The following is a 26,763-nucleotide window of genomic DNA, read 5'->3' as shown; positions in this document are numbered from 1 at the left end:
TGACGCATTAAGTGTCTTTAATCCAAAGGACTGAAGAGCAGACCGGGAAGATTAGTATAAGCCAACAGACAAAAATAAAAAAAAAAATAAAAAAAAAAAAGGGGGATAAAAACTGGTTTCCAGAACAAATTAAGATTCCATACAGTGTCTAAAAGATCACCTAATAACTAAACATTGCCTTAAAAAAAATTTTTTTCCCCATTCAAACACATTTAACGCAGTGAAACATTGCAACAAATAATAATAATAATAATTCATGGACTAAAGACTTCAGAGCAGTCGTCCTGCTCCCAGGAGCGGAGGATCACTCCCAGCCCCCCTGGGAGCTGGCGGGAGGAGCAGCCCCCCCGGCAGGAGCCACACTGTGGGGGGGACAACACGACCCCCAGACCCAGCCAAGGAGGGGACAGTGCTGCCACCCTGGCTCAAGCTAAAGCCCCGTGCCACCCGCTTTTCCTCAGGGACCCCCAGGACAGCATCTCCCCCGGAGCTGGGGGGCTGCAGAGGTGGTGGGGGAAGCATCTCTTCATCTCTTCCCCACATCCCTACAGAGCGGGGGGGCACTGACCTCCTGCTTACACCCCCACACCCCCCCTCCTCCCGGCCCCCCCCTGAGGTCAGAACTGGATTCCAGGCACAGGTACAGACTGTGGTGGCCACGGCGGGGGGAGAGCCACGAGCAGCTCCGCACCCACGGACACAACACACACCCCACGCACAGACAGACAGCGACACAGACGGTGCTCGTGGGGAGCCCTGCGCCGGGTAGAGTCAAGGCTTCCAGGTCAGGGGGGGCTTGGGGGGGGGGGTGGTTTTTGCCTACCGTGCTTTAAAAGCAGCACTTTTCCAGGCCAGCAAAGAAGCACAGTGGCCACAGGGATGCCCCACGCCAGCCCTGCCACGCACTGCGGGACTGGGGAGAAGGCAGCTCTCCTTCCCCGTCCTCCCTGACCCGCTCCCAAGCCCGAAGCCCATCTCTAGCCGGCATCCACGCAGGGAACACACTGTCTGGGTTTCAGCTCTACAGTAGTTTTTAAAAAATATTTATATGTTATATACCCTAAAAAGGTCACCACAGGAATTTCCATGTTTTTGGAAGGAAGGAAAGAGAAAAAAAAAAAAAGAAAAAAAAAAAGAAAAAAACAACATAAGAATCAAAACTGTTTCACAAAAGAAAAAAAAAAAATCCAATTATCGGCGGCATTCACCTACAGGACAAAACCCCCAGCCGCAGCGTGTTGATCTGACAGGGGGATCTTACCCCCTGCTCCGGAAAGGTCAGAAACACAGGTGAGTAGCTAAAAATAACTAGTCTGGTATAAATGTCGGAATTCCATGCGCTTGATATAACAGTCTGTCTCTTTTTGTCTTTTTTCTTAAAAAATATATATATATAGTTATTGCTTTCTCAAGGGCTGGCGGGCGCAGGGCACCCTCAGTGGGGGAGCGCGGCAGGCTCGGTGGGGTTTGCTTTCTTCCGCCTCTTCATTAGCAAAGGGTTCGAGGAATCTTCGATTTTCTTGATCTTGATTTGTTCGTAGTCCACTCGCATGGTGGCCAGCGCGCTCGTCATCTCCTCCTGCGGGCAGGAGGCACAGGCAGCGCCGTCAGCGAAGCCCTGGGCAGGCACAGCCCACAGCCCCCCGCACCCCCGCGGCAAGCTGTCCCCCCTCCGTGGGAGCAAACTGCAGCAGGGGATGAGCATCCCACCGCTAAATTTTTTCCAGCCCCATCCCGAGCACAAATCTCCCCGGGAGCCAGCACGCTCGCCCCAATTAGCCCGGTTTGCAGTGAGAAGGCAGAAGCGAAGGGTCCCCAGAGGGCTCCCGGGGTGCAGCGTGTTTCAGACAGCAACGGAGAGAGGTTTTACCTTCACGTCCTCCCACAGATCCTTCTCCTCTTTCAGCACGCGGCTGGTGTGCAGTGGGGTCTGGGGCACCTGCATGGATTGCTGCCGGGAGAGGGGAGGAGCGTGAGCTGGGAGCTGCAGGCATGCTGTCCCATCCCTGCCCCATCCTCATCCTCATCCCTGCCCCATCCCCAGCCTCACCCCCATATCCCTGTCCCTTCCTCACCCTCACGCCCAGCTCTGCCCCATCCCATCACCAGCCTCACCCTCATCCTTGCCCTTTCCTCACCCCCAGCCTCATCTCCATCCCTGCTCCGTCCTCATCCCATCCCATCTCCAACCTCATCCCCATCCTCACCCCTATATCCCGTCTCCACCCTCATCCCCATCCTCACCCCTATATCCCTGCCCCATCCTCATCCCCAGCCTCACCCCTATATCCCTGCCCCATCCCCACCCTGATCCTCACCCCCATCCCATCTCCACCCTCATCCCCATCCTCACCCCTATATCCCTGCCCCATCCTCATCCCCAGCCTCACCCCTATATCCCTGCCCCATCCCCACCCTGATCCTCACCCCCATCCCATCCCTCTGCCCCATCAACCCCACCCTCACCATGATCCAGGGATGGTTCATGAACTCCGTTATCGTCATGCGCTGGGTCGGGTCCGTCTTCAGCAGGTTGCGGATCAGTTGCTTAACTGGAAGGGTTTGTGCAGGGCCAGGCATTAGCAGGTCCCGGGGGGGGGAGCTCTCCCCACTCTCCAACCTGAGCCAGCAACCCCAAAATACGTGCACCTCCTGTCCCCTCCGTGCCACAGACCTCACCCTGGTCGAACCCTTCAGCAAAAGCCTCTCGAGCAAAGAGGTGAAGCTGCCACATCACCGAGAGGTGACCCACGACATGCTCAGGCTTCCCCCAACCTTGGCAGCGCTGCCGGACACGGGGCTGACCCCAGAGGGACGCCTCAGCCTGGGGACAAACATTTACCTTCCTCCGACACTTCGGACCATTCAGGATTGGGAAACTCATACTGGCCCATTCGGATTCGCTTCTTCATGCCGGGCGAGATGGCCAGGCCGTGGTTGGAGTAGAAGGGGGGGTACCCACACAGCCTGCATGGGGAGAGGGAGCAGAGCATCAATGTGTCACCCCAAAAGCCCCCCCAGCAGCACCCATGGGGCACGGGGCCGTGCCAGGAGCCGGAGCAGTGCAGCTGGGAAAGGCTCAGCCCCACCAGCCCCCGGAATGAGCTCAAAACCTGCATCCCCTGCCCTGTTCTGACGCCGGTGGGATGGAGAGGGACCCCGTCGCACTTACAGAATGTACATGATGACACCGAGGGACCACATGTCGCAGGACTTGTCGTACTTCTCCGGGCCCAGCACCTCCGGGGCTGGTAAAGGGAGAAAGAAAGTCCTGAGTCCAAGCGGCAGCGCCAGGCGAGAGGGACCGGAGCATCCCCAGGAGCTGCCGGAGAGGTGCCGGCAGCTCCGTGCAGGCTCGGCAGCCCTGCTCAGAGCACTGCGAGTGCTGCTTGCACGGGCCTCAGCAGCACCCACCTGCACCCAAAGCAACCCCCCAGTCCCAAGCGCCCCAGACAGCATTCATCCCCAAGGCCACACCGCGACAGAGGCTCCGGGCTGGATGCAGAGGTGATGGGCACCGTCCAAACCTCCCGGCTCTGCCCTCCAGCCCTGCAAACCTGCAAGCTCTGACCCCCCCGCCCAGCCACTTACCCACGTAGTAGGGCGTGTAACACGGAGTGGCCAAGGAGTTGTGCGTGGTGGTTTCTTTAGCAAAGCCAAAGTCCGTGAGTTTTAACACAGCATTGGGCCTTTTGGAGGTGTACAAGAGGTTTTCCGGCTGTGAAAACACAGGGAAGAAGTGAGCAGAAGAGCCGGAGCAGCCTTGGCATTGCCACGGGCCAAGCGGGGCTCAGCACCACCGGGAGGGCATGCAGCATGGTACCTTCACGTCCCGGTGTGCAATGTTGATCGAGTGTAGGTACTGGATGGCTTCCCCAATGCTCTTCATAATCTCTGAAGCCTCTGGAGCAGCAAAAAAAAAAACACAAAAAACATCAGAAGCCTTTACAAGCAAGTTGCACTGAGCACCACTCCCCAGGTTACTCTACAAACCAGAAGTCAAAGAGCATGGCTGAAGCCAAAGGGGTTTCCTCTACCCAAAGTCCCCCTTTCCAAGCAGAAGCCCCCCCATCCAGCACCCATCCCTGGGTCAGAAGCCTGCAGCAAATGGAAGAGAAACTCCCAGGAGGGGGGACAGGGCAGGCTCCAGCCGCTGATCCCAATCCCCAACTGCACAAGCCCCAAGGAGGGGCTTGCTCTGGGGTGGGGGGGCTGCCCCTGCCCCCAGCACCACTAGGAACTCCGAATCCACAGGGAAACCAGCTGGGAAAGCTGTCCCCCATGGGGTGCGGGAGCAATGGGCTCAGGGTTTGGGTTGTGTGGACACTTTTTCTGGCCACAGGAGCAGAGGGGATAAGATTCGTGAGAACCACAGGACCTGGTCTCCATTTTTTGGAGGAGGGTGGGTGTTGCTGAAGGTCACTGAAGCTCCTGCCTGTGCTGGAGTGGGGTGGACAAAACTCAGGGGCAGCTGAGAAAACATCCCCCATATCCCTGCTCTCAAGTGAGTGTGAAAAGCAGGGCCACTCGCACCCACATTCCTCATTCCCTAAGAGCAAAACCCTGCTGGGGATTCAAAAAAAAAAAAAAAAGAAATTGAGGGAATGAATAGGACCAGAGATGCTCTTAGAAACAGCAAGAAATGGGCCAAAGATGAAACCCCAGGTCCCCATGGGCTCTGTACCCCGTTCTGTGAAGGCCTGGTCTCCCCTGTCTTGAATCCGGCTGAAGAGCTCCCCACCGTCCAAGCTGGAAGAGAAGCAGGCGGTGTAAGGTGTCGGTGCTTCTGGGCACAGGGCGTTTCAGAGCCTCCTCCTTCCAGAAATGAGCAGGGCAGAGGCTTCGCGCTGGCAGCGGGCGACGCCGGGTGCGAGCGGACGTGGTCTCCCCACCAGCCCACAGAGACGCGTTTACAGTAAATACAGCGAACGTGGCTGGAACGCGGCGAGAGCGCTCCCGGCACGCCTGGGCCTCGTTTAGCTCGCAAACCAACCACCCCGCCGGCACGCCAACCCCGTGCAGAAGTGCTGAGCAGAGATCGCGGCACGGGCGAGGTGTCAGCGGCACTGGGATGGGCTCCCTGAAGGGATGGGGGGAGGCAGAGCCTGAACCCCTAAGGCGTTGGAGAAGGACCGTGGCACTCTTCCCTCCCCGGGTACCCGAAGGAAAAACCTCAGCTCCCAGAGAGATCAGGGGTGAGATCAGGGATAATTCTCCATGAGAACAGGGATAACGGCGCTTGCTGTCCCTGCCTTATCTAACTGGAGCAGGAATGGCTCCTGGCTTTCCCAGTGCAGTGAGATCAGGGATAATTCTCCATGAGAACAGGGATAACGGCACTTGCTGTCCCTGCCTTATCTAACTGGAGCAGGAATGGCTCCTGGCTTTCCCAGCGCAGATGGGATCTCCTGCCAGAGCCATTTGCTGGCCACCTGAGCGGGGCGACCTGCTGCACGGAGCGTGCGAGGAGACGCACGCTGAAAGTCAAACGCTGCCTCGTGACGGGCATCGCCCCCAGAGCACCCCTCGGACGGTGGGGACCCGTCACGCAGACACGCTGCGGGGAGCCGGCGTTGCCCCCGGGGCTTGTTTCCTACTACAGCTACCGCTTTCTTCCCACGCAAGCAGATGCGCCGCACAAACCTTCCCCATCCCCGGCTGCCCAGTGTCCCGGCACGGTTCTCAGAAGCCTCTTCCCACACGCGAGCGGCTCGGGCGGCCGCCGTGCCGCCTGCCCCGGTGCTGCTCACCGCCGTCCTCGCACCCGCTGCCCCCCCAGGCAACCTACCGGCTTGCCAGAGGAGAGGTTTTGGCAAGGAAGCTGCATCAAATCACAGCTGCGGTTGGGATGTGGTTTCAATACTTTCCCCTTCATTCCTCCTCCTCCCCAGGTTATATCAAACATCTACCCGAATCAGAGTCACCCAACTGCTGCTGCAAGAGGTGTAAACGGCACGAATAGACGTGTCAGCATGGCTTGGCTGCACGCTGCCCGGCGGACCCCACCGCAGGCTGCTGGGGTGCCAGGAACCCGTTGACTACCCCGACTTTCAATGGCCAAAGCGAGTTTGGTTATGATTTATCTGCAGCGAGAACCACAGGCCCGAAGCCTCCCGACAGCCGAGCGAGTTTTCAGAATGACTCAGAGCCAGCGCGGCTCCTGCCGTCCCTCCAACGCCAGCGGTGCAGCACCTCTTCCAGGGCTCGCATCCCTACAGCTCGCAGGCTGCATCCCCCCAGCACAGCATCTCCCCGGGGTCCCCAGCACCCTGGCAGGGGTGCAGGAAGGTGCTCCCCCCCCCCCTCCTTTTGGCATCACCCCACCGTCGCGCAGGGCTGTGGGTGCCCTGGCAGGGAGAGGCCACCCACAGCGGTGGCACCGGGGACTCACCACTCCATGACGATGAGCAGACACTTCCTCCCCTGGTAGAGGTTCTCGTAGACGTCCATGATGCGGACGATGTGCGCGCACTGCGATGCCCTCCAGTGCAGCTCCACTTCCCTGCGGGCCTTCGGGCAGTCCTGCAGCATCTGCGAGAGAAGCGAGACCCCCATCAGCCCCGAGCCCCCCCAGGAGAGCCGGGCCCTGACACCCCACTGGCACAGCGCCCACCCGGAGACAACGCCGGGGGCGAAGGCCGAGCGCGGGTGCTCTCTGCGGGCAGCATCGAGGCGAGCTCCGGCACGCTCTGAGCAATGCCTTCATCCCCATCTAGTGGGAAGAGCGCGGAGCCGCCCGCGCTCATAAGCTTCTTGCCCTCCCAAGGCTGGTAAAAACTTATCCCAGCTGCCTGCCACCCTCCCGGCCCTCTGGAACGCCTCCTGGGTGCCCAGCCAGCCTGTGCCACCAGCCGGCAAGACTTCCTACCGCGTTGAGTGGCCAGCTTCTGCACGCCAGTACCTGCACCACTGCACCCCTGGGTGCCACCGAGCACCCTCTCCCTCCTCTTCGCAGCCCTGCCCACTCATCACCTCCCATTCTGCCCCATGGGATGGGCAGGACCCTCCTGCTCTGTGCCCTTACACCCAGGCTGGGCACAGAAGTGGCCTCACCGTGGTTTCAGAGGCCACCAGCACCTCGCCACACGTGCCTGGGGAGGGGACAAAGCAGCCAGATGTTCCCTAAATAGCAGCTTTTCTCACAAGAAGCAGCAACTCTTTAATGAGGCCCCTGCCTTTCCCAGAGACAACTCACAGCTCCCAGGTGCAGGAAGGATTTTCTCGGCTGCCACAGACTATTAATTACCATGTTTGTCAGGATAAACAACCAGCCTTAATTATTATACTCCTAAATATAGAGCAACAAACGTATCTATCTTGAGCACAGATCATTTTCCTTCCTGTCTCCGTCAGCTCTTAGGGCCGGGCTCGGTGAAACGCCCCGGAGCAGGATTTCACCTCGGTGCAGGGGCACATGGAAACCCATCCCCACCCCCTGTGCATCGGCAGGAAACAGCAGGTTTGGTCATTTTACCAAGACAGACACAGAAATGTACTTCTTGCCCTTCTGCCCTCTCCCAGCCGAGCTCCTGGGGCAGCTGGGCGAAGGAGAGCGCCCAGCCGGCAAGCGGAGGAACGTCAGCCCCGGGGATGCACCCGAAGCAGTGCCCAGTCCGTGGCCAGGACCCCTCTGCTAGAGGGGGGATTTCACAAGAACCAGGGTTACTGCTTGCTGCCACCCCCAGAAGACACACGCTGCTTGTTTATAAATGAAACGCGCGCTGACGGGGCTCATGTGAGCCCTGGCAGAGTAACGGCAATTTGCACTCCTGCCTGTGACAGCACGAGTCCTTTGCCACCAGGAAAGGGACAAGCAGGATGCACACTTCAGCTGCCCACCTGTAACCCTGATTTTGGGGTGTTTGGTCACACCTTTCCCACCTCCTTGGCTCTCCTGCTTCCTGAGGCGGAGGAAATCTGGGCCAGTGGATGAAGTGGGGGGGGGTCTCGTGGCACCAAATCATCTGGAAGCTCAGTGAAGACCAAAGTGGCCAAACCACCCCTTGCAGAGCCCTTCAACATCATTTGTGCCAATAGCCTTGGGGCGAAAGGAAGACAGGGCAGGCGGTTGGACAGCCCCTCCTTGCTCTTCTGTTGCTTAATTACCCTAAAAACCAGATCCTGCTGAAGCCATAAGCGTAGCACCAGCCCCCTCAGCAGCCACGCAGGCAGGGAAGGGGACTGGAGAAAAGCTTGGTTATTTGCAGCTCCGCTCCAAAAGAGCCTGGCGTGGGGAGCCAGGAAGCTGGAGAGAAAAAAAAAAAAAAAAAAAACACAACAACAAAACAATTTGTAATTACGCGCTGAGAAAATTGAACAGCAGGAAGCAGACTGTTAACATCATTCTGCACAAGACAAACAGGAGATGTACAGAAATATATATCCAATTTTTAGAGGCCACTCAGCGTGCTTTTAAAGGAGCTTAATTGTGTTTCTAATGAACTAGGAGGCAGCAGCCTCCATTACCTGTACCAGCACAACCCTGATGTTTGCTTTTGTGCTCGGGCACCACCGGTGAGCAAAGAGCTGCCATTCAGCCACAGCACCAGCCAGGCTCCCCCCGCTCGCCGCAGGATGGAGAGCCTGCTCGCTCGGTTGGGAGAGGAGCAGGCTAAGCCTCATTAAGAGAATAATTTGGTCTATTTAGGCAATGTTCCCGGCAGCGGGTGACAGCGGGGAGCTGAAGGCCGGATGCAATGAGGCGGCGTGGGGAAGGCCATTACCACTGCAGGGGGATGCAGGAGGGATGTGGCGATGCCCAAAGCACGGTAGAAGCAACCCAGAGGCATGCAACTGCTGTCCTGCCCTCAGCACAAAGCACCCACCCTCCGGGGATGTGCCGAGCACGGCGCAGGGGTGGGACAGCACAGGCCGGTCCTTCTCCAGGCGGGGCAAGAGCAGCATTTCCACTGGTTATTCCTCTTCAGGTGGAGGCCAACAGCTTCTGCAGCTGATGACTTGCCCTCCCGCTCCCTCCTCGGCCCCAGTCAGCAGTGAAACCATCAGTGGGTGACGTCCTGGCATGACAGGCATTGCTCCGGTCACAGGAACTCCACATTGAATGTATTTGGGGGTGTATGGTGACACTGCCCTGGTCCCTGATTTAGCTCTGGTATCCAGGGCAGCCTACGGCCACGGCAATATGTTTCTTGGCTTGCAGTGAGGACGCTGGGATGGGAAAAGCACCTTGTGTTTCCCTGAGGTTCAGCACGAGTGAACTGTCCCCATGCCACCCCAGCTGAGGGTCCCAACCTGGGGACAACGTCCCCTCCCACCAGCTTCTGAACAGCTTCAGGAGCAGGAGATTTTGCAGCCGCAGCAATCTGGAGAACGACCAGAGTTAACCCTTCGCAGAGGGGAGATGGCAGCAGACGGACAACCTGATGGAAACCCCCAACGACCCACAGCTCCTCTCACTTCAGCTTTGATGTCTCTTATCTCCTATTCCCTTCCAAGGGAGGGCTCCTTGGAGATCGAACTCTTCATTATTTCAGATGGGAAACGTTGCACTACCTGCTTGCTCTCTCTGGAGCGGAGGGCTCCGGCACGGGGGCAGCAGCTGAGCCCAGCAGCGGGCAGTAACTGGATCCCCGAGTTACACAAGTGTCCCCAGAACAGGGCACAAGGGCAGCGCTGCAGAGGGGGCCCAGCCACCTCCTCGGAGCAAACCCAGGTTTCACACTCAGAGGAGTTACACACATTTCCCTTTACAGCAGTTAGGTGCTTTGGGTGTTACCTCCGCAGGTCTCCAAACCTACTCTCATCATCAGAGCAGGCGTCCAGGCATCCCTTTGACACCACGTGGGACACAGGACAGTCAGGAGACCCGTGCCACCCCAGAGCCCTGCACCACCCCATCTCAGTGTCCCACGGGGCCACCTGCCCACAGGAAAGGAGAGAGAGCAGGGAAAAGGCCACTCCATTGTAATTAGGGAGAAAATTCAGCTTTGAGACGCATTTCATCTCTCCTTGTAGTAGTTTGACACCTCCGAGACTTCGGCAGACGGCGTTTGCTGCCATCCTGTGCCTTGGCTCAGCCCAGCTCCCCCAGGAGCCACTACACACTGTGAGAGAAATTAGTTAAGCTAAACACACTCATTAGCCTCACTAAAACCCTCAAGCTGAGGGCTCCAAAACCAGCCTCATCATCAGACTGTGCAGCCCTGCTCCTACGTGCTTGGGACCCCCCCAAGCAGCAAAGGCTCCTCCCGGGCTCCCGCAGCAGCTCTGGGCTTTTCACCACCCTTGAAAGACAAACCCTGAAAACCAAACAGCACGTCAGGGTGTCTGCAGGGGAACAGCACCCAGCCGGCAAACCCAAACCTGGGCAAGCCACCTTTGGGGTGCAAGAAATGAGGCTGCAAACCAAGCGGGCTCCGGCCAACCCTGCTGCTCCCCTCGGTTGTCGAGAACAAGCTTCAGCTCAAATGAAAGGGCTGGGGGCTCTGTCTGGTTTGCTTGGCAGCATCTCGAGCTGAATTTTCTCCCCATCATCTCACGCCAAGCACAGTGAAGGCGGGTGGGTGCGAGGAAGGAAGGAAAACATCGGAGAAAACAAGGGGGCTGGAGCCACTCACGCTCCCGCGCCCGTCCTCAGGCACCGCTGATTCAGCTTCGCCGCCTCCTCCCGCGATGATGTGCCATGAATCACGGCGGGTTGCCCCCAGCAGCTCCCTACGCCACGGCACGGCAGGAGGTCCCAAACGACACCGTCCCGCTGCTACTCCACACCACGGCCCCAAACGGGGCCACGAGAACACGCCGCGCTCCCACGGATTGGCAAAATATCCCCACCCAAGAGCTTGTAAGGGAAAACTCACCTGCGGGCAATGCCCATGAAAACTGAGGATTAGACGCACACCAGCATGCCGAGCTGTTCCTTTTCCAGGGCTGCCCCTCTTTGCTCTGGCTCCACGCTCAGCCCAGGCCCTCCAGCTGCTCTTGCAGGCAGGGTATTTTTATTTCCATGTGTATTTTGATCACACACGGTTCACCTCGGTTCCCAGCAGAGCAGCACACGCTGCATGCCTTGGCCGTGCAGCAACCACTCCTCCGACAACCTCCTGCAGCAGGACCCGCAGGAGGGCCCATGCCCCACGCCACCCAGAGAAGCCCCCCTCGGGACCTGTCTGCACCACAGGGGTTAAAATACACTCTTCTTAAGTTGCAATTAAAATGAACCTACAGTGAAAAAAGGCAGGCTGTTGTCCTCCCAAATTATCAGCAGAGAAGCAAAGCAGAGGTTCCCTGCCTGTGTTGCACACATGGGCTCTGGGTTCCCCTGACTGGGCTAGCATGGGACAAGGAGCATTTTTTCCTATTAATACAAAAGGGTTGCTCTTCAAAGGATTTGCCTCTTCTAATCTTTCTACGCAAACTGGTTGCCAACTGACATCAGCTGTTTAACACGTTTGTGGAGCCGGTGCTGGCTGCTTTGCACATGCTGTTCCCACCTCGCAGCACTGGGAAGGCAAAGCCCCAACGCCCCCCACACCCCACTGCCAGCCCCCGACGATGCACAGCACTGGGGATCCTGGATTAAGCCGATCATCCCCCGGGGGGTCTTTTTTCTACCTGCAATGCCAGCACATTCGGGGACCCCGCAGGTAATCGCTGCTAAACTGCTCCAGCCTCTGCTGGGGACAGTTTGGAGGGAGCAAGCAGCAAAAATGCACGGAAGCAGCAAAGCTTCATTCCACCTTTACCGTTTGTGAACTATAGAAGAGAAATAAAATCGCAAGTCCCAAAGTCCCTAAGAGGAATTATGTTACCAAACGCAGGGAAATTAATGGTTTGATCACAATGCAGTAATGACTAAATGTGCACCTTGGGAAACCTCCCCCCATATCATCGTGGCTCTTATATAAACCTTTACATTAACCCCACCCCCAGTGCTTACATCCACCATGACCGGCAGCGCCCAGAGAGAGGCGACGGCACTTTCCCAAGTTGGGGATCGTTTCTGCTCTGCCCATACACACGGAGCCACAGCCAGTCCCTGCCTGAAGAGCTTTAAGCCTCAACAGACCAGGCAAAAGCCTCATCCTCACGTTTGTTTTGCCAGGGAAAGGCGGAGAGGAGAGGTGATGTGTCTGGAGGAGGAGCTGCGCATGGGTCCCGCAGCGCGCCCCAGCCTGCCGCGCCGGGGTGACTATTTAAGAAGGGTGGTTGCTGCTCCCTGATGGAGACGGCTTCATCGGAGCCTCACGGTTTGCAGGGCAGGAGGACAGCATCAGCCACCCGCCTTCTGAAGGGACAGCGGCTGGTGCCACCGGTGCCCGGGAGGATGCTGAGGCTCTGACCCTTCAGACAGGACACGAGCGCGGTCAGCTCGACTCACTAATGGCTTCATCCCCCACCGCCATGAGCAACAGGTCATCCTCCACATTCACTTGCCTCGGGGGAGATGGAGAGGTTGGAAAAAGTGTCCCAGCGAGAGAGAATATTCAGATGAGACAAGAGCTACAAATGGGGAGCAAGCTTGGAGACGCAATCCAGGCCGAGCAAACACAAACTGACACACACGCTCGAGCTGCTCGGCTGCATTCTCCAAGTCTGAATTATCGGAGCGCTCGGAGGAAGACCCAGAGCCATCGCAGTGAGCGCAGGGAAAGCTTTCACACCACACAGCCAGAGACAAGCAATAAGCCAGGCACGAAGAGGCTGCGTGTGTGAGGGGCGAGCTAAAACCCTGCCAGAAGCAGCCGGCACACTCGCAGAGGCAGATATTGGACCAGGCAACCTTGTCCCTGCTCCTGCGGGCGATTTTGCAACGGGGTGAAGGATGGAAACGGGGCGAGGGAAGCGGCTGCTATTGCACCGCGCTTTCACAAGGAGACCCACCGCACCGGGGCCTTGCTCGCCTGCAATCATTGCACAACCCTCCGAGCCCAGGGTGCTGCCAGCTCCCCTGCCCGCAGCTCCCACGGGGGTCTGCGGGGGTCCATGCCCACCAAGGGATGCTCGGGACCTCCCTGCCCCACGGCCCCCCCCCCCCCTCCCATCCCCAGGGCATCTGCTGAGCATTTCCTTGCCTGCTCTTCCCTGCGACAGATGCAGCCCCTATTCAGGCTTTTCAGGCTGCAACAAAAGCCTCTCCAGGCACACAAAGGCGAAGAGCAGAAGAGAAGCCTGGGCTTAAACAAGAGCCACCTGCCAGGAGCCCGTGCCCCCCCATGCAGTGAGGGTGCTGCCCCCCGGCCAGCCCATTTCCTGGCAGCAAAAATCAAGAAGATTGGTTTCAAGGAGATGAAGCCTAAGTGGGTACCCAGGAGCAGTGCCCTGGATGCCAAGGGAAAGGCCACCAGCATGGTGGGGACATTGAGGACAAGGGCAGAGGAAGGGGACAGGGAGGGGGCTGCAAAACTCATGGAAAAAGTCAAAGCAGGTAAAGGGCAACGAGGCGGCAGCACGAAGCATCCCCGCTGACTCACAGCACCAGCAGCAGGCTGGAGCTGGCATTTAGTGAAGAGAAATAGTTTCAGCCTCATTTATCCATGAAAAAGAAATTTAGGGACCCATTCAGTCCCACGTTTTTGTTTTGTGACCATCCTCCTCTCCCTGTACATGAGATGCAGGGAGTTTTGGGTTTTGGTGACCCACTTGCTGCTCATCTCTCCAGGAGACACCATTGGCGATGCTCAGCAAGGCCCCTGTGTCCTGCCATGCAGGGGGACACTCTGGGAGGTCCAAAACGCCCCAACCCAGCCCATCCCTTCCTACGGGCATCCGAGATGTCATTTCCCAGCACGAGCCACCACAACTCTGGGCTGGGAGGTTGGAGTGGGGAAGGGAGGCAGCTGCTCTGGGTTAGGGGGACGCTCGGGGACCCTCCTCTGCAAACCAAACCACTGCACCCCCCCCACGCCTCCACTGCAGCTGCCGGGGCCTTTTATCGGCACGATACAAAGTGAAAGGGAAATAAGAAACCCCGGCAGGGGCGGCTATCTTCACGTGAGACACGGCCAGTGGATCTGCTCCACACACAACCCCTTTGCTGCCGCCTCCTTGCAAAGTTTCAGGCTGGGGTCAGCTCCTCCTCCCAAGCCCCCCTGAAGCCCCGTCCCTCGACAGATTTCCTACCGGAGCTGCCGAGCTCGTGAGCGGAAAAGAGCACACACATGCTTTTAGGATAGGAAGTGGTTGATATTCACAGGCATGATTAATACAGAAGTAAACACTAATGTAAATCATTAACCCGCTGCTGACCTATGTCCTTTGTGCCTCTCTCTCGCAGGGACAGCTTGAGAAAACCCTTTATCGCCACGCTGGCACGGCCCAGCGCTGCCTCTGCCAGCCTCTGCAGGCCAGGGGCTTTCCCTCGCACGCCAGACAGACGGACGGACGGGCTCAGCCTCCACCACGCAGCCCACGGGCAGCACCAGGCACTCCAAGCGTCTTTTTGGGTCTCCCACTCCACCAGCCTCCCAGCAATCCTGGGGACAACCCTGCCCCACCTCCCACCCCAGGGACAGCTTTGGGGGGATTCCCCACACCTGCATCCCAGATCTGCTTTATTTTCAGACATGTCCACCCATTCCTTACTTTTAAGCTGGAAATGATTTAGGGGGGAAGGCTCAGACCCCCCAGACCCATGCCTGCAAGCGGAGGAGCCCCAAAGCCCTGCCAGAAGCCCCACAAACACTCAAACACTTCCCGGCAGCTCCTGGGCTCTTACTCTGCACAGAAATGAAGTTTCTGAGAGCTTGGTCCAATGTCAAGGACCCCCCCCCCGTGGGACAGACCGGCGACTGCCACCCCATCCCCACCCAGGGATCCTGCCTGATGCCTTTCAAGACAGATCTCAGAGCTGCGTAAATAAATATGTATTTTTATATATATATATTTTTTTTTTTTTGGTTTGTTTTTTTTTCTTCTTTACACAAAGCCACACTGAGGCCAACCACTCTTGAAGCACCATTCACCCCCGGCGCTGGAAGCAGTACGGCCCCGGGACACATTTCCTCCACCAGTGCCAAGCCCGAGGAGGGTTTCATTTACACACCCTCGAAGCTCGGTGACGACAGCACATTTTGCATCATTCTGTCCTTTCCTCAGCTGTTTATTTAATAGAGTTTCACCCTCCTCATGGACTTTGTCAACAGCAGGGCACGGCAAACACCTCCCTGAGATGAGGCAGGCGGTGGCTCTGCCTTCACCGGGCGATCCCAGGGGGCTGTGGAGAGGAGCATCCCCCCGGAGGCACCCGAGCGGTGCCAGTCCGAGGGGGTTGGCACCGAGCTCCTGCACCGAGCACGATGTCCAAAGCAGTTTGGAGGCTGCTGGGGCCACGGCTCTTCCCCGTGCAAGATAAACAGCTCCCGCGCTGGGTGGCCGCCGCTTTTGTTGACAGCGGGGTTTGTTTTGTGCAGGGGAAGGCCGGGACAGGAGCGACACGGGGATTTCGTAACACGCCTTTGTCTGCACGGGTGCTCGGCGAGGCAGGGGCCCCGTGGCCACCAACCACCCTCCTCCCGGCGCTGCTCCCTCCACATCTCGCAGCACGACAGATGCAAAACCTCCAGCGCCGGCCGCCCCGATGCAGCTGGAGGAGCGAGCCCACCGCCCGAGGACACAAGAGCCCACCTCCCGAGGATGCACGGGGCAGGGAGAGGGGCTGTTGTGGCTGACTCACTGCAAGGAGTGTAACGAGAAATGATGCTAACGCAGGGGCAGAGGGGAAGGGGAGGATTGCACCCCACTGGGTGATTAAGAGCTGCTCAGGGGTACGCATGACCCCCCACCCTCTCCCCCAAGCAGCCCCAGGCAGGGCTGCTCATGGCTCTCGCTCACTGCAGCCACTCTGCCCTGGCAATGCTGTCCCAGCACCACGGGCTGCTCTGCTCTCCTCCTCCTCCTCCTCCCATCGCAAGGCTGATGCGCATCCCCAGCGCCTAACAGGACCTGCAGAAGAGCCAGTGGGATCACCCCTTTGCAATGAACCCACCTGGGTTAAGAGCCAAGCAACACTCCAAACTCAAGACCCAACTCTACCTATGGTCACAGGCTCCCCCTTTAGCACCGTGGCAGAAAGTATTTCAGGGGAAATCCTGGACCTTGAAGCAATGCAATAAAAGCCCGAGAGCCTCCTGCCACCCTGCAAGCCTGAGAGGCTGAGCAGGGTGCTTTTCCTCCACCAGCCCCCCTCCCCTACTCACCAGCCACCCTGAGACTCCGTCAGCCAGGAGGAAAACACAGTTGTGTTTCTATTTTAAAAAAGCCCTTCTTTGCATCCTGCTGGCACCTCATTAAAGCTCTCAGGATGCGGTGGCTATTATTAGCTCCCTCCAGGCTTTTGGCAGCCCCGAGAGCCTCCGCGGCACCTCTCGGCATCAGCCACCCGGTCCTGGAGCCTGGGATGTTTGGTGAAACCCAGACAGAGCCCGGACTACCAGCATCCCACTCAGCACCGTAACCTCAAAATACCTCAGCCAACATGCATGCAAAACTCATCATGAAGTGCCTGGGCGCACACGCCTCCAAAAACACCAGAGGAGAAACCTTCATCCTCTCGGTGTTACCAGGAGGGAAGAGCCAGCATCTCCCATGAAGAGGTCCTGCCCAGCAGACAACAGCACAGAGCCAGGGGTCGATAGCAGGGGGTTTATGGTTTTGCATCTTTTCAATACACAGTGAAAACACACACACACACTCTGGGAAAGACTCACTGATCCTCCCATGGATGCCCAGTACCCCACTGCTAGACGGTGTTTACCAGCACGCTCCTTGGTTTCTTACCAAATACAACAGACAGCAAGCGCTTTGGACACAGTTTGCCTGTTAGATTAGAACAGAAAGGGGATAAAAAGATAAAAGCAAGGACATTTAAACAAGCTAACAAAAAAACCCCTACTTCTGCAGCTATTGCTGCTTCCCTGGCATGCTGGGCTGTTCATCTTGGGCATTCTCATCCCTGGCCTTAAAAAGAAACCTCACCCAACAGAGAGCCTTACAGACACCAGCTCATCCTGGGGCAGCATTAACTGGGGCCCCCGGGAAGCGGAGGCAGCCCCGGGGCACGGGGTGGTCAGGGGTAAGCTGCTCTCTCCGGGCTGGCCAGGGGCTCCTGGGTCCTGCTTTGTATGAATTTAAGCTTTTTCAATCCCACTTATTCACAAAAAGGGCTTAGGGCTGGGGGGAGCCAAAGAGCAGACAGGCCAGCCTTTGTGCGGCTCGGCCACCCGCCCACCCGAGGGCTCCAGCAGCCCCCACGTTTCCCCGTGCAACCCCTGCAGAGGACTGGAGCACACTGGTAAGCAGCAGCGCTGGCATTGCCACCAACCCTGTGGCCCCACAAAGCTTGGAGCAATGCCTTGAGTCAGCAGAGCCTCCATTTCCTAAGTGAGAGAGAGAAATTAAATCTTCAACGGCCCACGTGAGCATCATGCCCATCGCATTACCCCCATCAATCCTGCAATGAGATTTAAGGCTCTTTCCAAGGCTGCTGGGAGGGTTTGGATTTGAGGTGGGTACAAGCTCCAGGTGTTCATTGCCGGTTAGGAGTTAAGTCACTAAAACCCTCAAGGCATCATCATCACACCCCAGCCAAACCCTCCTTCCAGTGACATTCGTCTCATCGTTTCAGTGCAGACTTTGAGGAGAAAGAAACATGAAGGGGATATTTTGGTAAAAGCCAGAGGTACTTGATCTGCCAAGCACAGGCTGCCCCTACTGCCAGAGCCCAGCAAAACTGAGTTAACTGGCTACACCAAGAGCAGCCAGAAAACTCCCCCTGCTCTCGTTAGCCAGACCCCACAGGGCTAGAGCCCTCCTCACCCTGCAGCTCCTCGAGGTGAAGCCCCAAAATAGGTGTATCAGCCAAAAGCACTGCTCGCAGAGGCACACGGAGAACATCATCTTCCATGAACTCCTCCAGACTGCAGTGATGGGCACAAGCCACAGATCTGCTCTGAAGCTCCCGGAGAGCAGCTCCTGCTCGCAGCCCTCCTGCCCCACAGCAGCCCAGGAAACACTGGAGCTGCTGCTCAGCAGCATGCAAAGACCACATTTTATTCCCTTCATAAACTCCTCAGCATCTTACTCACGCAGGCTTCATCAGTCCAGTATTTGCATCTCTAATAACATGCACCCGAGGCCTGGCTGGCCATCTCCTCCAGCAGTGAGGAGTTGGGGAATAGGAGCACCGGGACACTTCCAAAAACCCCCGAGGACCTGGAGCACTTCCCTGCCGAATCCTGCCATCCACAGAGCATCTCGCATCCTGGCAGAGAGTTGTTCTTGATCAACAACTTTTCCTTACAACAAAAGATACTGGGAGTTTCAACCCCAAAGTGGCATAAGCAGACTGGGAGAGGAGATGGAGATGTCAGCAGCCCTGCTCCAGCACGAACACAGCCCCTCACACCAGGAACTGGGTCATTCCTTGCAGGGAAAAGGACTGAGGGGAAAAAATAAAGGCTTCTGAAAGCCTCTTCCAAGCTCCTGGACCAGCGAGGGGGAAGATTTCTTCTCCAGGAGCCCAGGCAGGTGCCCGGCCAAGGGCTGCAACACCCACACGCTCCCCAAGAGAATTATGCCCCCCCACCAGCACTGCTCTGCCCACGGCACGGGAGGAACCCACCTGAAAACACCGGATTCACAGCTCTGATGACTTCCAGGAGATAACCCGGGTTTAAACTTCCTGGCCAGCCCGCCCTTCCCAGCACTGCCGCAGAGCCACTTATGCAAGAGCCGCCCAGGTTTTCTTAGCAATGGGCTGCGAGGTTGCAAAATGGCTGAAGAGGAAGAGAGAGTCCCAGCAGAGCCCGGAGGGGCCGGGCTGGCCGCAGGAGGCTGTTCCAGGCGACGATGGCTCTCACAGCCCGGCTGTATCCAAAAAACAGCGGCTATGGGAGCTGCGGGGCCGTGGGAGCCAGCACTCCACGGGTGACAGGTCACTGTCACCCACAACAGTAGCACCTGCGAGCGAGCACAGCCCCTGCCTCTCTGCTAAATCAAGTGGAAATATAAGTTAAAGCTGTTGCTAAACGCTGAGCTGGTAGATGCAATGAGGCTGTTATTACTACTGGAAATAAAAACATATCCTCGTTACCAGACCACCTCCCCCCAGCTTCTTATTTATTTTTGTTCAATCAGGCTGAGGATAACAGGCATACTTTCTGGTTTGTTTGGGTCCGATTGCATCTGCTTTCCCCCCAGCCCAGCCAGGATACCCGGGATGCCATCCCCACTTCCGAGCAGCGTCGCTCGGACCCGGCTCCCACCCGCACCTACGGGCACGAGAAGTGATGAGCTGCGGCTACTGGAATCGCAGGCTGACGGGACGCGCTGCCAAATTTCCACAGCAGCCCCAGCTTGTGTTCCAGCCGCATTTCCCTGAAAACACACATTTGGCAGGAGGTCCAAGGAGCCTTTTGAGAGGCTGCCCTAGCTCGGTGCCGCGTACCAGGGACAGAGGAGGCCGGGAGGACAGCAGACGGGGAGAGCGGCTGCTCCATTTCTGAATGCTCAGCAGATGCTCCCACCCGTGTCTGCCCCACAGAAACCCGGGAGGTGCTGAAGCCCTTGGGACAGGGATGGCACAGAGTCCCAACCTGCTTTTACACACAGACTCAGCCTGTTCAGCGTGAGAGCTGTATGGCAACAGCAACCCCCAGCCTGATTAATCCCCCTCTTCCAGGGCCAAACTCAAGAGGGTCACCCAGGAGACCTGGCTGCAGCCAGGGGCACACAAACCAAGGCAGCAAAGTTAATTGTAACAACAAAGGAAATTAGTCCATCCCTTCACCGACCCCAAATCTATAGCCCAAACCGGGTAAGGATATCTAGCAAGAGCAGAGCTGCAAAGCCCCAACCTGGCTGGGCGCCCCAGGAACATTCAGTTCTGGGTTTGTATTTTGAACTTTATCTCTAGTTTAGGCTACAGCTCGTTGGACAGCCAGGCACATAATCACATGCAGCCCTGACGCCAGCGGCTTAAATAATCTCATTACATATGATGGCAAATGCTGTGCCAGCTGCAGGCCGCTTGAGCCAGTGTGCTCACCTGCCCTCTCCGCGGGGAGAGCGCACTTTGTCACGGCAAAGCAGCGTACTGACGTAACGCCCTCATTCACGGGAAGATGCCGTCGTCCCCTCCGGCAACATCGAACCAAAGATGGAGCCACAGCAGAGCTCCACGTGCTCCCAGCAGCGCGCAGGGAGGAGCCACACTGGCACCCCGTCCTGTGTCCCCCTCCCGACGGCAGGTACCGTCTCATCACCCTCCAAATGACATTTTCGTGGCTCGCAGCATCTCCAGCAAAACTCATGTTTCAGGTCCTCTCAGGTCAGGGGGATCTACCAGCACTCACAGACTCACAGCCGTTAGTCCCTTCCTGAGGCCACAGAGAAAACAGTGAGTTAATGCAACCATTAAACCTGCCAGTCCCTATAATCCCTACCTCAAATTGGTAAGATCTTAAAAGGCTGAAATCTTTGAAATGACTCAGCCACAAGGTACAAGGAAACAACAGCTTAAAAGGCTGTTAAAGCCCTCTGCATTCAGACTTGTTCTCGCGTGTCCTGCTCTAACCCCCGCACGCTGCTCCCCATCCGTCTCTGTAGGGGAACCGGCCGTAGAGACGAGAGCCCTCTCCAAAACAAGCTGGTCACACACACAGCCCTTGTGCCAGCCAGAGCTGAAAGCAAGAAAATATTTTAGAAATCTGTGGCCATGAAAGACAAAGGACATCCACGGAGGGGAGGCGACCCGCTTTCAGTGGGGTATGGGTCTCAGGGGCTTTCATAATCCAACACCAGTGTCACTACCAGAGATAACCACGATGCTCAACAGCTCCAGACCATGCTGAAACATTGACTTAACATGACTGTCCGGGCTTGAAACAGCTTTCTCGGGGAGTGATCAGGTAAAGCTGTGTTCCTGTGTCAGCCTCTGGAGCTGGTGGAGGGATAACCCCGGTTCCTGCAGGTCAACCCCCTCCCAAAACCAGCCTGCAAGCTCAGCCAGGTCCTGCAGGCCCTCTCCCGGTTCCTGCCTCACCTTTGCTGCCTGCACCCCTGCCCACAAAGGGCAGAGGAGCTGAGCGGCGGGGGGGGCAAACGTGGGGCTGCCCGGGGGCACCTGGCAGAAGCGGGGCCCCAAGAGCCGGCCCGTGCCAGGCTGCGGCAGCCGCCCTCACCCGCTGCAGACAGCCCCGGCGCGGTGGAGGGGAGGCAGCGCGTTATTCTTGGAAACCAGGAGGTGAGGTCATGCTGCCTGAATGCTGCAACTTGAGGCCAGACGCGCGGGGCCAGTTGTGCTTGGAGAGGAGCCTGACTTCTGCAGCGGGTGGCTGAGCGAGGGCCGTCTCCAGGTCGGCAAGCCTGTTCGATTCGGAGCTAGCAGGGCGAAAGGGTTTCCTAATGAAGGAGGGCTCCTTCCTCCCGGTTTCTCAGCAAACAATGCAAGCCTGAGCAAAGAGATGGGTTTTAAAATAGCACCGGCTACTGCCTCTGCTGCAAAGCCCTTGGCCCACCCCACTGCGGGGTGTGGGAGCCCACTGTGAAGGCTCGGGAGATGCCAGATGCCAAACTCAGAGCCACGCTGGTCCCCGTGCCGTGGGGACGGCCAAACGGCCGCTTCCAGCCCAGCCACTCTGCCGGATGCCTCCCACGCACCCGCACTGCCCTGCAAGCCCCGCACCGCCCGCCGGCAGCTGATCCACCCCGTTGGATCCCAGAGCACATCCCTGACGTTTCTGGGAACAGAGAAGTCACCAACTCGCCCTTTCAGGCTTCCTAGGCAGGAACTTTCTGGGGGTTTTCCTCACCGGCACCTACCCATCATCCAGCAAACGTATTAGGAGACCTGGCTCTCAGTCTGCACAGCTTCAAGTTATTATTTATATGCTGTTTTACATGCTTTGGAATAGGGACACGTGTCTGACAAAGCTCAGGGCCAGCACCCCCGCAGCCCAGCAGACGAGCGCTGTCCCATACATCAGGCTTTCCCGATGCGTGCACTGGCAGATGGCAGAAACCTCGCTGAAGGCCAGCAGGAGCTCAGTGTGAATGATAAAATAATCACTTTACCTGGCTGCGTTGAGCTGTTAAATCACACACACAGGGGCTGTATTTTCATCCTCCAGGATGGCTGCCCATAAAGGATTCATCCCAGAGCAAGCAGCTCAGCCCAGTACCGCACTTAACTGGCTGCAAGACCTTCAGTAAATCACTGCACCTCAGTTCGTCACCTCTGAGAATGTGGGAAACACCGATCTTCTTTTGCAGGATATGGCTGATGGCATTAGATTTTTATTAAGAGGAAGAACCCCGCCACTTCCTGAGCATGTGCCAAAATGAAAACAAAGCCCCTGCTCTCAGGCCGTTATCAGCCCATCTCAGTCATAGGTTTGACTGCTCAGAACATGTAATGCATTTAGAAGAGATTATGCAAAATCCTAAATTGTTTAAACAAACTCAGACCCCAAATCAGTAGACTCCTTTGGTCAATGAGATAATAAACCACTGCCTTGGAAAAATCCCAGTGATGTCACTACACTTTCCACAGCTTTTCAACCATGGCTTGCACAGAAGGCCACAGCAAAGACATTCCTGGTTATATAAAATATGCTGTAGAATTAACAACAACAACAACAAAAATGTCCCCCCACTGAGGGAGGAGCACAAGTACAGCAGACACATCGCGAGTTGCTTCCCATGAGTGTGAGCCCAGGATCCTCATCTACTCCACCACTTAGGGGCTATTTTTCCAGCTGGATTTTCCAGGGGACAAAGCATTTTATCTCAAATGAAGCTGCAGGAAGCCACGGGAAACATGGCTTTGCTCCTCTAAACATGTCTGTAAAAATCCCTAGCCATGACAGCAGAGAGAGCACAAGGCCACCAGCTACATGAACATGCTCGTCCACAGAGCTGCTCGGTTATCAGCTACGAGATGCCTGCCCTATTTCCATGACAGACATCTTACAAGAATAATAAACCACAGAAGCACTGGCCTCCTTCCTTCTCCGTCAGAGGAACCATTGCTCACAGATTATCTGATGAGGCCGAGAGCGAGACTGAGACTGTTTCGCAAACGTGCCCTGAAGCACCAAGGATGCTCCCGAAAGGGCTGCCAGAGAGGGGGCAAACTTGCAAGCAGCCTCCGTGGCCCTTCCAAGCTCTCCCAAAATTCACCAATCCAGGTGAGGATTTCCTGCTTTGAAGTTGGGGTTAGGAGTGAGGTTTGTTAATTTGTTTTAAAGGAAACCTGCTCCACAAAGAACTCCATCAAGCAATGCATATGTCAGAGAAAAACTTGCCACCTGCCATTACTAGCCCCCACTCTCCAGTCCAGCTTACCTGCAATTTCCTCGCTGAATTAAGGCAGGCAGTCATCAACCCAGTATCTCGCCTAAAGATTAGTCTTAAAAGTGGAATTTGCAGCAGACGAGACAGACTTCGCTCCCAGCCCCACCGTCGCAGCCTGCGTCACTAACGCCAACAGCCTGACCACAATGAACACCACCGAGTCAGGTCAGTGGTGACCTATATACAGCAGGCTTTACAGAAATTACAAGCCTAATTTTGCCTAATAACAAATCATACCAAGGTACGAGGAAGAAAGGGGTCAGAAACCACCTAAACCTCGCATTTCAGTTCCATTCATCACTTTTCCATGGGCTTTATGTTCCCACCCTGCAGTAAATCACCACGCATCAAATAGTCAGGTCATGGGTGACTGGGACCACGGGTGGCCTGCTTCCCACCAGATAATTCAGGGATGCCACACTTCAGGTATTGGTATTAGTCGGTACCAACAAATAAAATAAAAACAAGGGTGGGAAACTGCAAAATAAACAATAATGATCTGTAAGAAAAGTAAAGGAATAACTCCTGTTTTCACCTAGGTACTACATAGCAAACAAAACTACCATCCATTAACCCGCATACAGCACCATTTTATTTAATGATGTGTTTCTGCCGTGGACTGTTGCACGGGAAAGGAGAGAAAATTGGCTGTAACATTTTCACTGCTGCTGCAACACTGTCTCCAAGCTCAAACTCTCCTGGAGCACTGTAAAGTCCTCCAAAACAAAGTGACTCTCAGCAAAACTATAACCTAAATGTATCTCTCGGTTTTGGAAAAAGAGGTGTAACAACGTAACAGTTGCTCATAATCCAAGAGGAAGCACAACGGAACAGGAGACACCGTTAGTACCAGGGAGAGACACAATTGTTTCGCTCCAGTGGAGGATTGCACTGTTATCCAAGATTTTGGAACAGTAAATGTAAAGAGCAATGTTCCAAATGGAAAGGTTTGCTGCACAACCAAAGCCGGCAGCGCAGGGAGATTTCAGCTGTGGCTTCTGGAGACGGGCCATGGGGATTCTTTTAAGCATCATCTGAAACATGACGACTCGATGCAATCACTTCTGCGGATCCTGCTTTAGGTCATCTTTCCACACTGATGCAGCCCGTGAGTAATTCGGATCCAAATACCTCTCTGCAGGTCTCTACCAGAGACGTTCTCCCGGCTGCGTACCAGAGGAGGGGATGAAGTCAGCAGGCATTGCGCCTAGGGCAGTCACCCCGCCAAGTCTGGGCTTGGCAGTTCAGTCCAAATATCATAATCAAATAACCCAAGCCTGTCGCTCACACTCACCGAGGCAAGCCGGGTACGCGCCGGCTTGTCCAGGAGCCCAAACTCATAGCGTAGCAGTTTTGAAGGTGCTGGAAGGAATCACTTACAGTAGCAGCTGCGCTGCTCTTTGAAAAGCGAGAGACGTGTCCAGCTGAACTCTGCTCTCCCCGGCAGGGACGTGAAAAGAGGCCGGGGCAGGGGGACAGAGGGAAGACGACCAATGCTGTTCCAAACCAGAGATTCAGCGCCAAATATACCTCACCCTCCAACCCTCGCAGCCACTCTGCACCTCCCTCCCATGTTACAGCGCGAAGTCCTGTGCTCCGAGATGCTTTTCAACGCAGCCAAGGGACCGACAGGACTGGTGGCAGTAAATCCTGACCCCAGCTGCTGCACCGTGCTCTGGTACGGGCAGGGTAACGGCACCAAGCCCAGGACCCAACCATCCTCCCCGTGCTGGGGCAGAGAGGAACCGCCGGCGTTCGGCCTCCTCTGCCATCCTTCCCCTTTCAGGGCTGCAAAAGGGAAGTGCTGGGATCTGCGCTTTAAATATGCGAGTCAACTGCAGAAGCAAGGAGGAGCCCGTCTGTCAAAACAGAAGAGGATTTCACTAATTTCCAACCAAACGAGGTGACAATACATTTCATCTTGGAGTACGACGCGGTGCTGCTCATGAGAAATGCCGGCGTTTCTGAAGGAAAAGTCAAACTTTTACTGCTCTACTGATCCCCCCCTCCTAAACAAGAGGGGTTCAACCCCATCCCTTGCCAACCCCACCACCCCTGCAGCACAACTTGTGCCTCCAAAGCCGCTTGTTCATTCATTCATTCAGGTTAGGGATTCCAGATACCAACAGATGGGCAGCTCTAAAAACAAAAGAGGTTGGGGGGGGGGGGGGGGTATGGATCTAGGTGGGGTTTTTTTTAGCCTTCACAGTTCTCAGGCTAACGCCGAGGGTTTGAACAGCTCGTGCGTGGGCACAAATTGCATCGATGCTAGAGAACACGGCGCTCCCACCGAGCAGACCGCCTGCACCCGCGTCACCCAGCGCCGCACTCCGCATGTCGTGAATCCATTCAAACTTCCCAAAGTCCCTCCGGCAGGGAGACACGCTCCCCGCTTTGCTCCAAATCCTCATTTGAAACCCAGGAAACCCTCGCGTCCCCTCGCGGGTGCTAAAATAAATATACACCTTTGCAGGCACTATTGATCTGCACGCCTTTCAAACGGAAGCAAGTTACGAATATAATAATGCTGAAATATTCCCCGTCTGAAGCAGGGGACGGCACCCGCTCGGTATTACACCGCGGGAGGAAGCCGATCACCAGCCAGGGACACATTTGCCCCCATTTCCACAAAGTGCTACGAGCGGCTCCGTGCAGGGAACCCCGTGTTTTGCGATGCCAACCCCGGGGGGGGGGGTGTGTGTGTGTGATGGTGGCCAGGCCGAGGGCTCCCCTCCGCTCCCAGACCACCCCCCCCCCCCCCCCGTCCCCAGACGGGTTTACCGAGATGTCATTTCGCTTCGTTTCACATCAGAAAGCTGGAAAGCCACATCTCGGTGCTCTTAACGGTGGGGGGGGGGGGGAAATAAAAATTTTAAAATGAAAGCGTGGCGGGACAGACAGGCAGCAGCCGGTTTCATTGTCCCGGCTGGCTGCGCCGCACGCCCCGCTCCCGGTTGTCGCTGCCCGTTTTTCGGGGACGCCCCCCCCTCGGTCTCCCCCCCCCACCCCCCCCCCCAGCAGACATCTTCCATCACTGTCAGGCAGCGCCGCCACTCTCCGCTCCTCCTGCCCCTTCCGCAGCCCGGCGCCGGGGCGGGACAGCCCCGGAGCCGCCCGCCCGTCCGGTGCCGGTCCCCGGGCCGCCCCGTCGTGGGGACCCCCCCCGCCCGCCCCCCCCCCCGCTTCGCACCTTGAGAGCGAACTTCTCGCCGCTTTTCTTACTGAAGATCTCCAAAACTTTCCCGTTGATGCCCAGCCCCAGCACTTGCGTGGTGACCTTGTAGTCGTCCGTGATGGCATTCTTCCGGATCTGCAGGCCGCCCTTCCCCGGGAACGGCGGCGGCCCGTGGGGGGGGGCGGCGGGCGGCGGGGGGGGCGGTGGCTGGGGGGGCGGCGGGCTGGGGAAGCCGGCGGGAGGCGGCGGCACCCCGGAGAGCATGGCGGGAGGCG

The 26,763-nt window shown here is 56.8% G+C and overlaps 1 protein-coding gene across 1 annotated transcript; it reads right to left on the bottom strand.

Annotated features, from left to right (window-relative positions):
* Nucleotides 1–26,763, bottom strand: MAPKAPK2 (MAPK activated protein kinase 2). Its single transcript, XM_042800235.1, has 10 exons — nt 26,504–26,763; nt 6,392–6,531; nt 4,685–4,749; nt 3,824–3,903; nt 3,592–3,718; nt 3,173–3,248; nt 2,843–2,967; nt 2,467–2,552; nt 1,871–1,951; nt 1–1,579 (listed from the first exon to the last, which is right to left on the bottom strand). The coding sequence occupies exons 1-10, from the start codon at nt 26,750–26,752 to the stop codon at nt 1,436–1,438; spliced, it is 1,173 nt and encodes a 390-aa protein (XP_042656169.1). The 5' UTR covers nt 26,753–26,763; the 3' UTR covers nt 1–1,435.

The sequence above is a fragment of the Tyto alba genome, unplaced genomic scaffold, assembly GCF_018691265.1.
Source record: "Tyto alba isolate M040663 unplaced genomic scaffold, T.alba_DEE_v4.0 Super-Scaffold_30, whole genome shotgun sequence".
Classification (NCBI taxonomy): Eukaryota; Metazoa; Chordata; class Aves; order Strigiformes; family Tytonidae; genus Tyto; species Tyto alba.
This window is presented reverse-complemented; position numbering and strand designations above follow the sequence as displayed.

Bases quoted from the DNA above. Each gene is read 5' to 3' on its own strand.
- MAPKAPK2 (XM_042800235.1), bottom strand. From the start codon at position 26,752: ATGCTCTCCGGGGTGCCGCCGCCTCCCGCCGGCTTCCCCAGCCCGCCG. The intron at 2,968-3,172 runs GTAAGTGCGACG...CTCCCCATGCAG, and splicing joins GGTGTCATCATGTACATTCT to GCTGTGTGGGTACCCCCCCT. The intron at 2,553-2,842 runs GTAAATGTTTGT...AAACCCTTCCAG, and splicing joins GTCCGAAGTGTCGGAGGAAG to TTAAGCAACTGATCCGCAAC.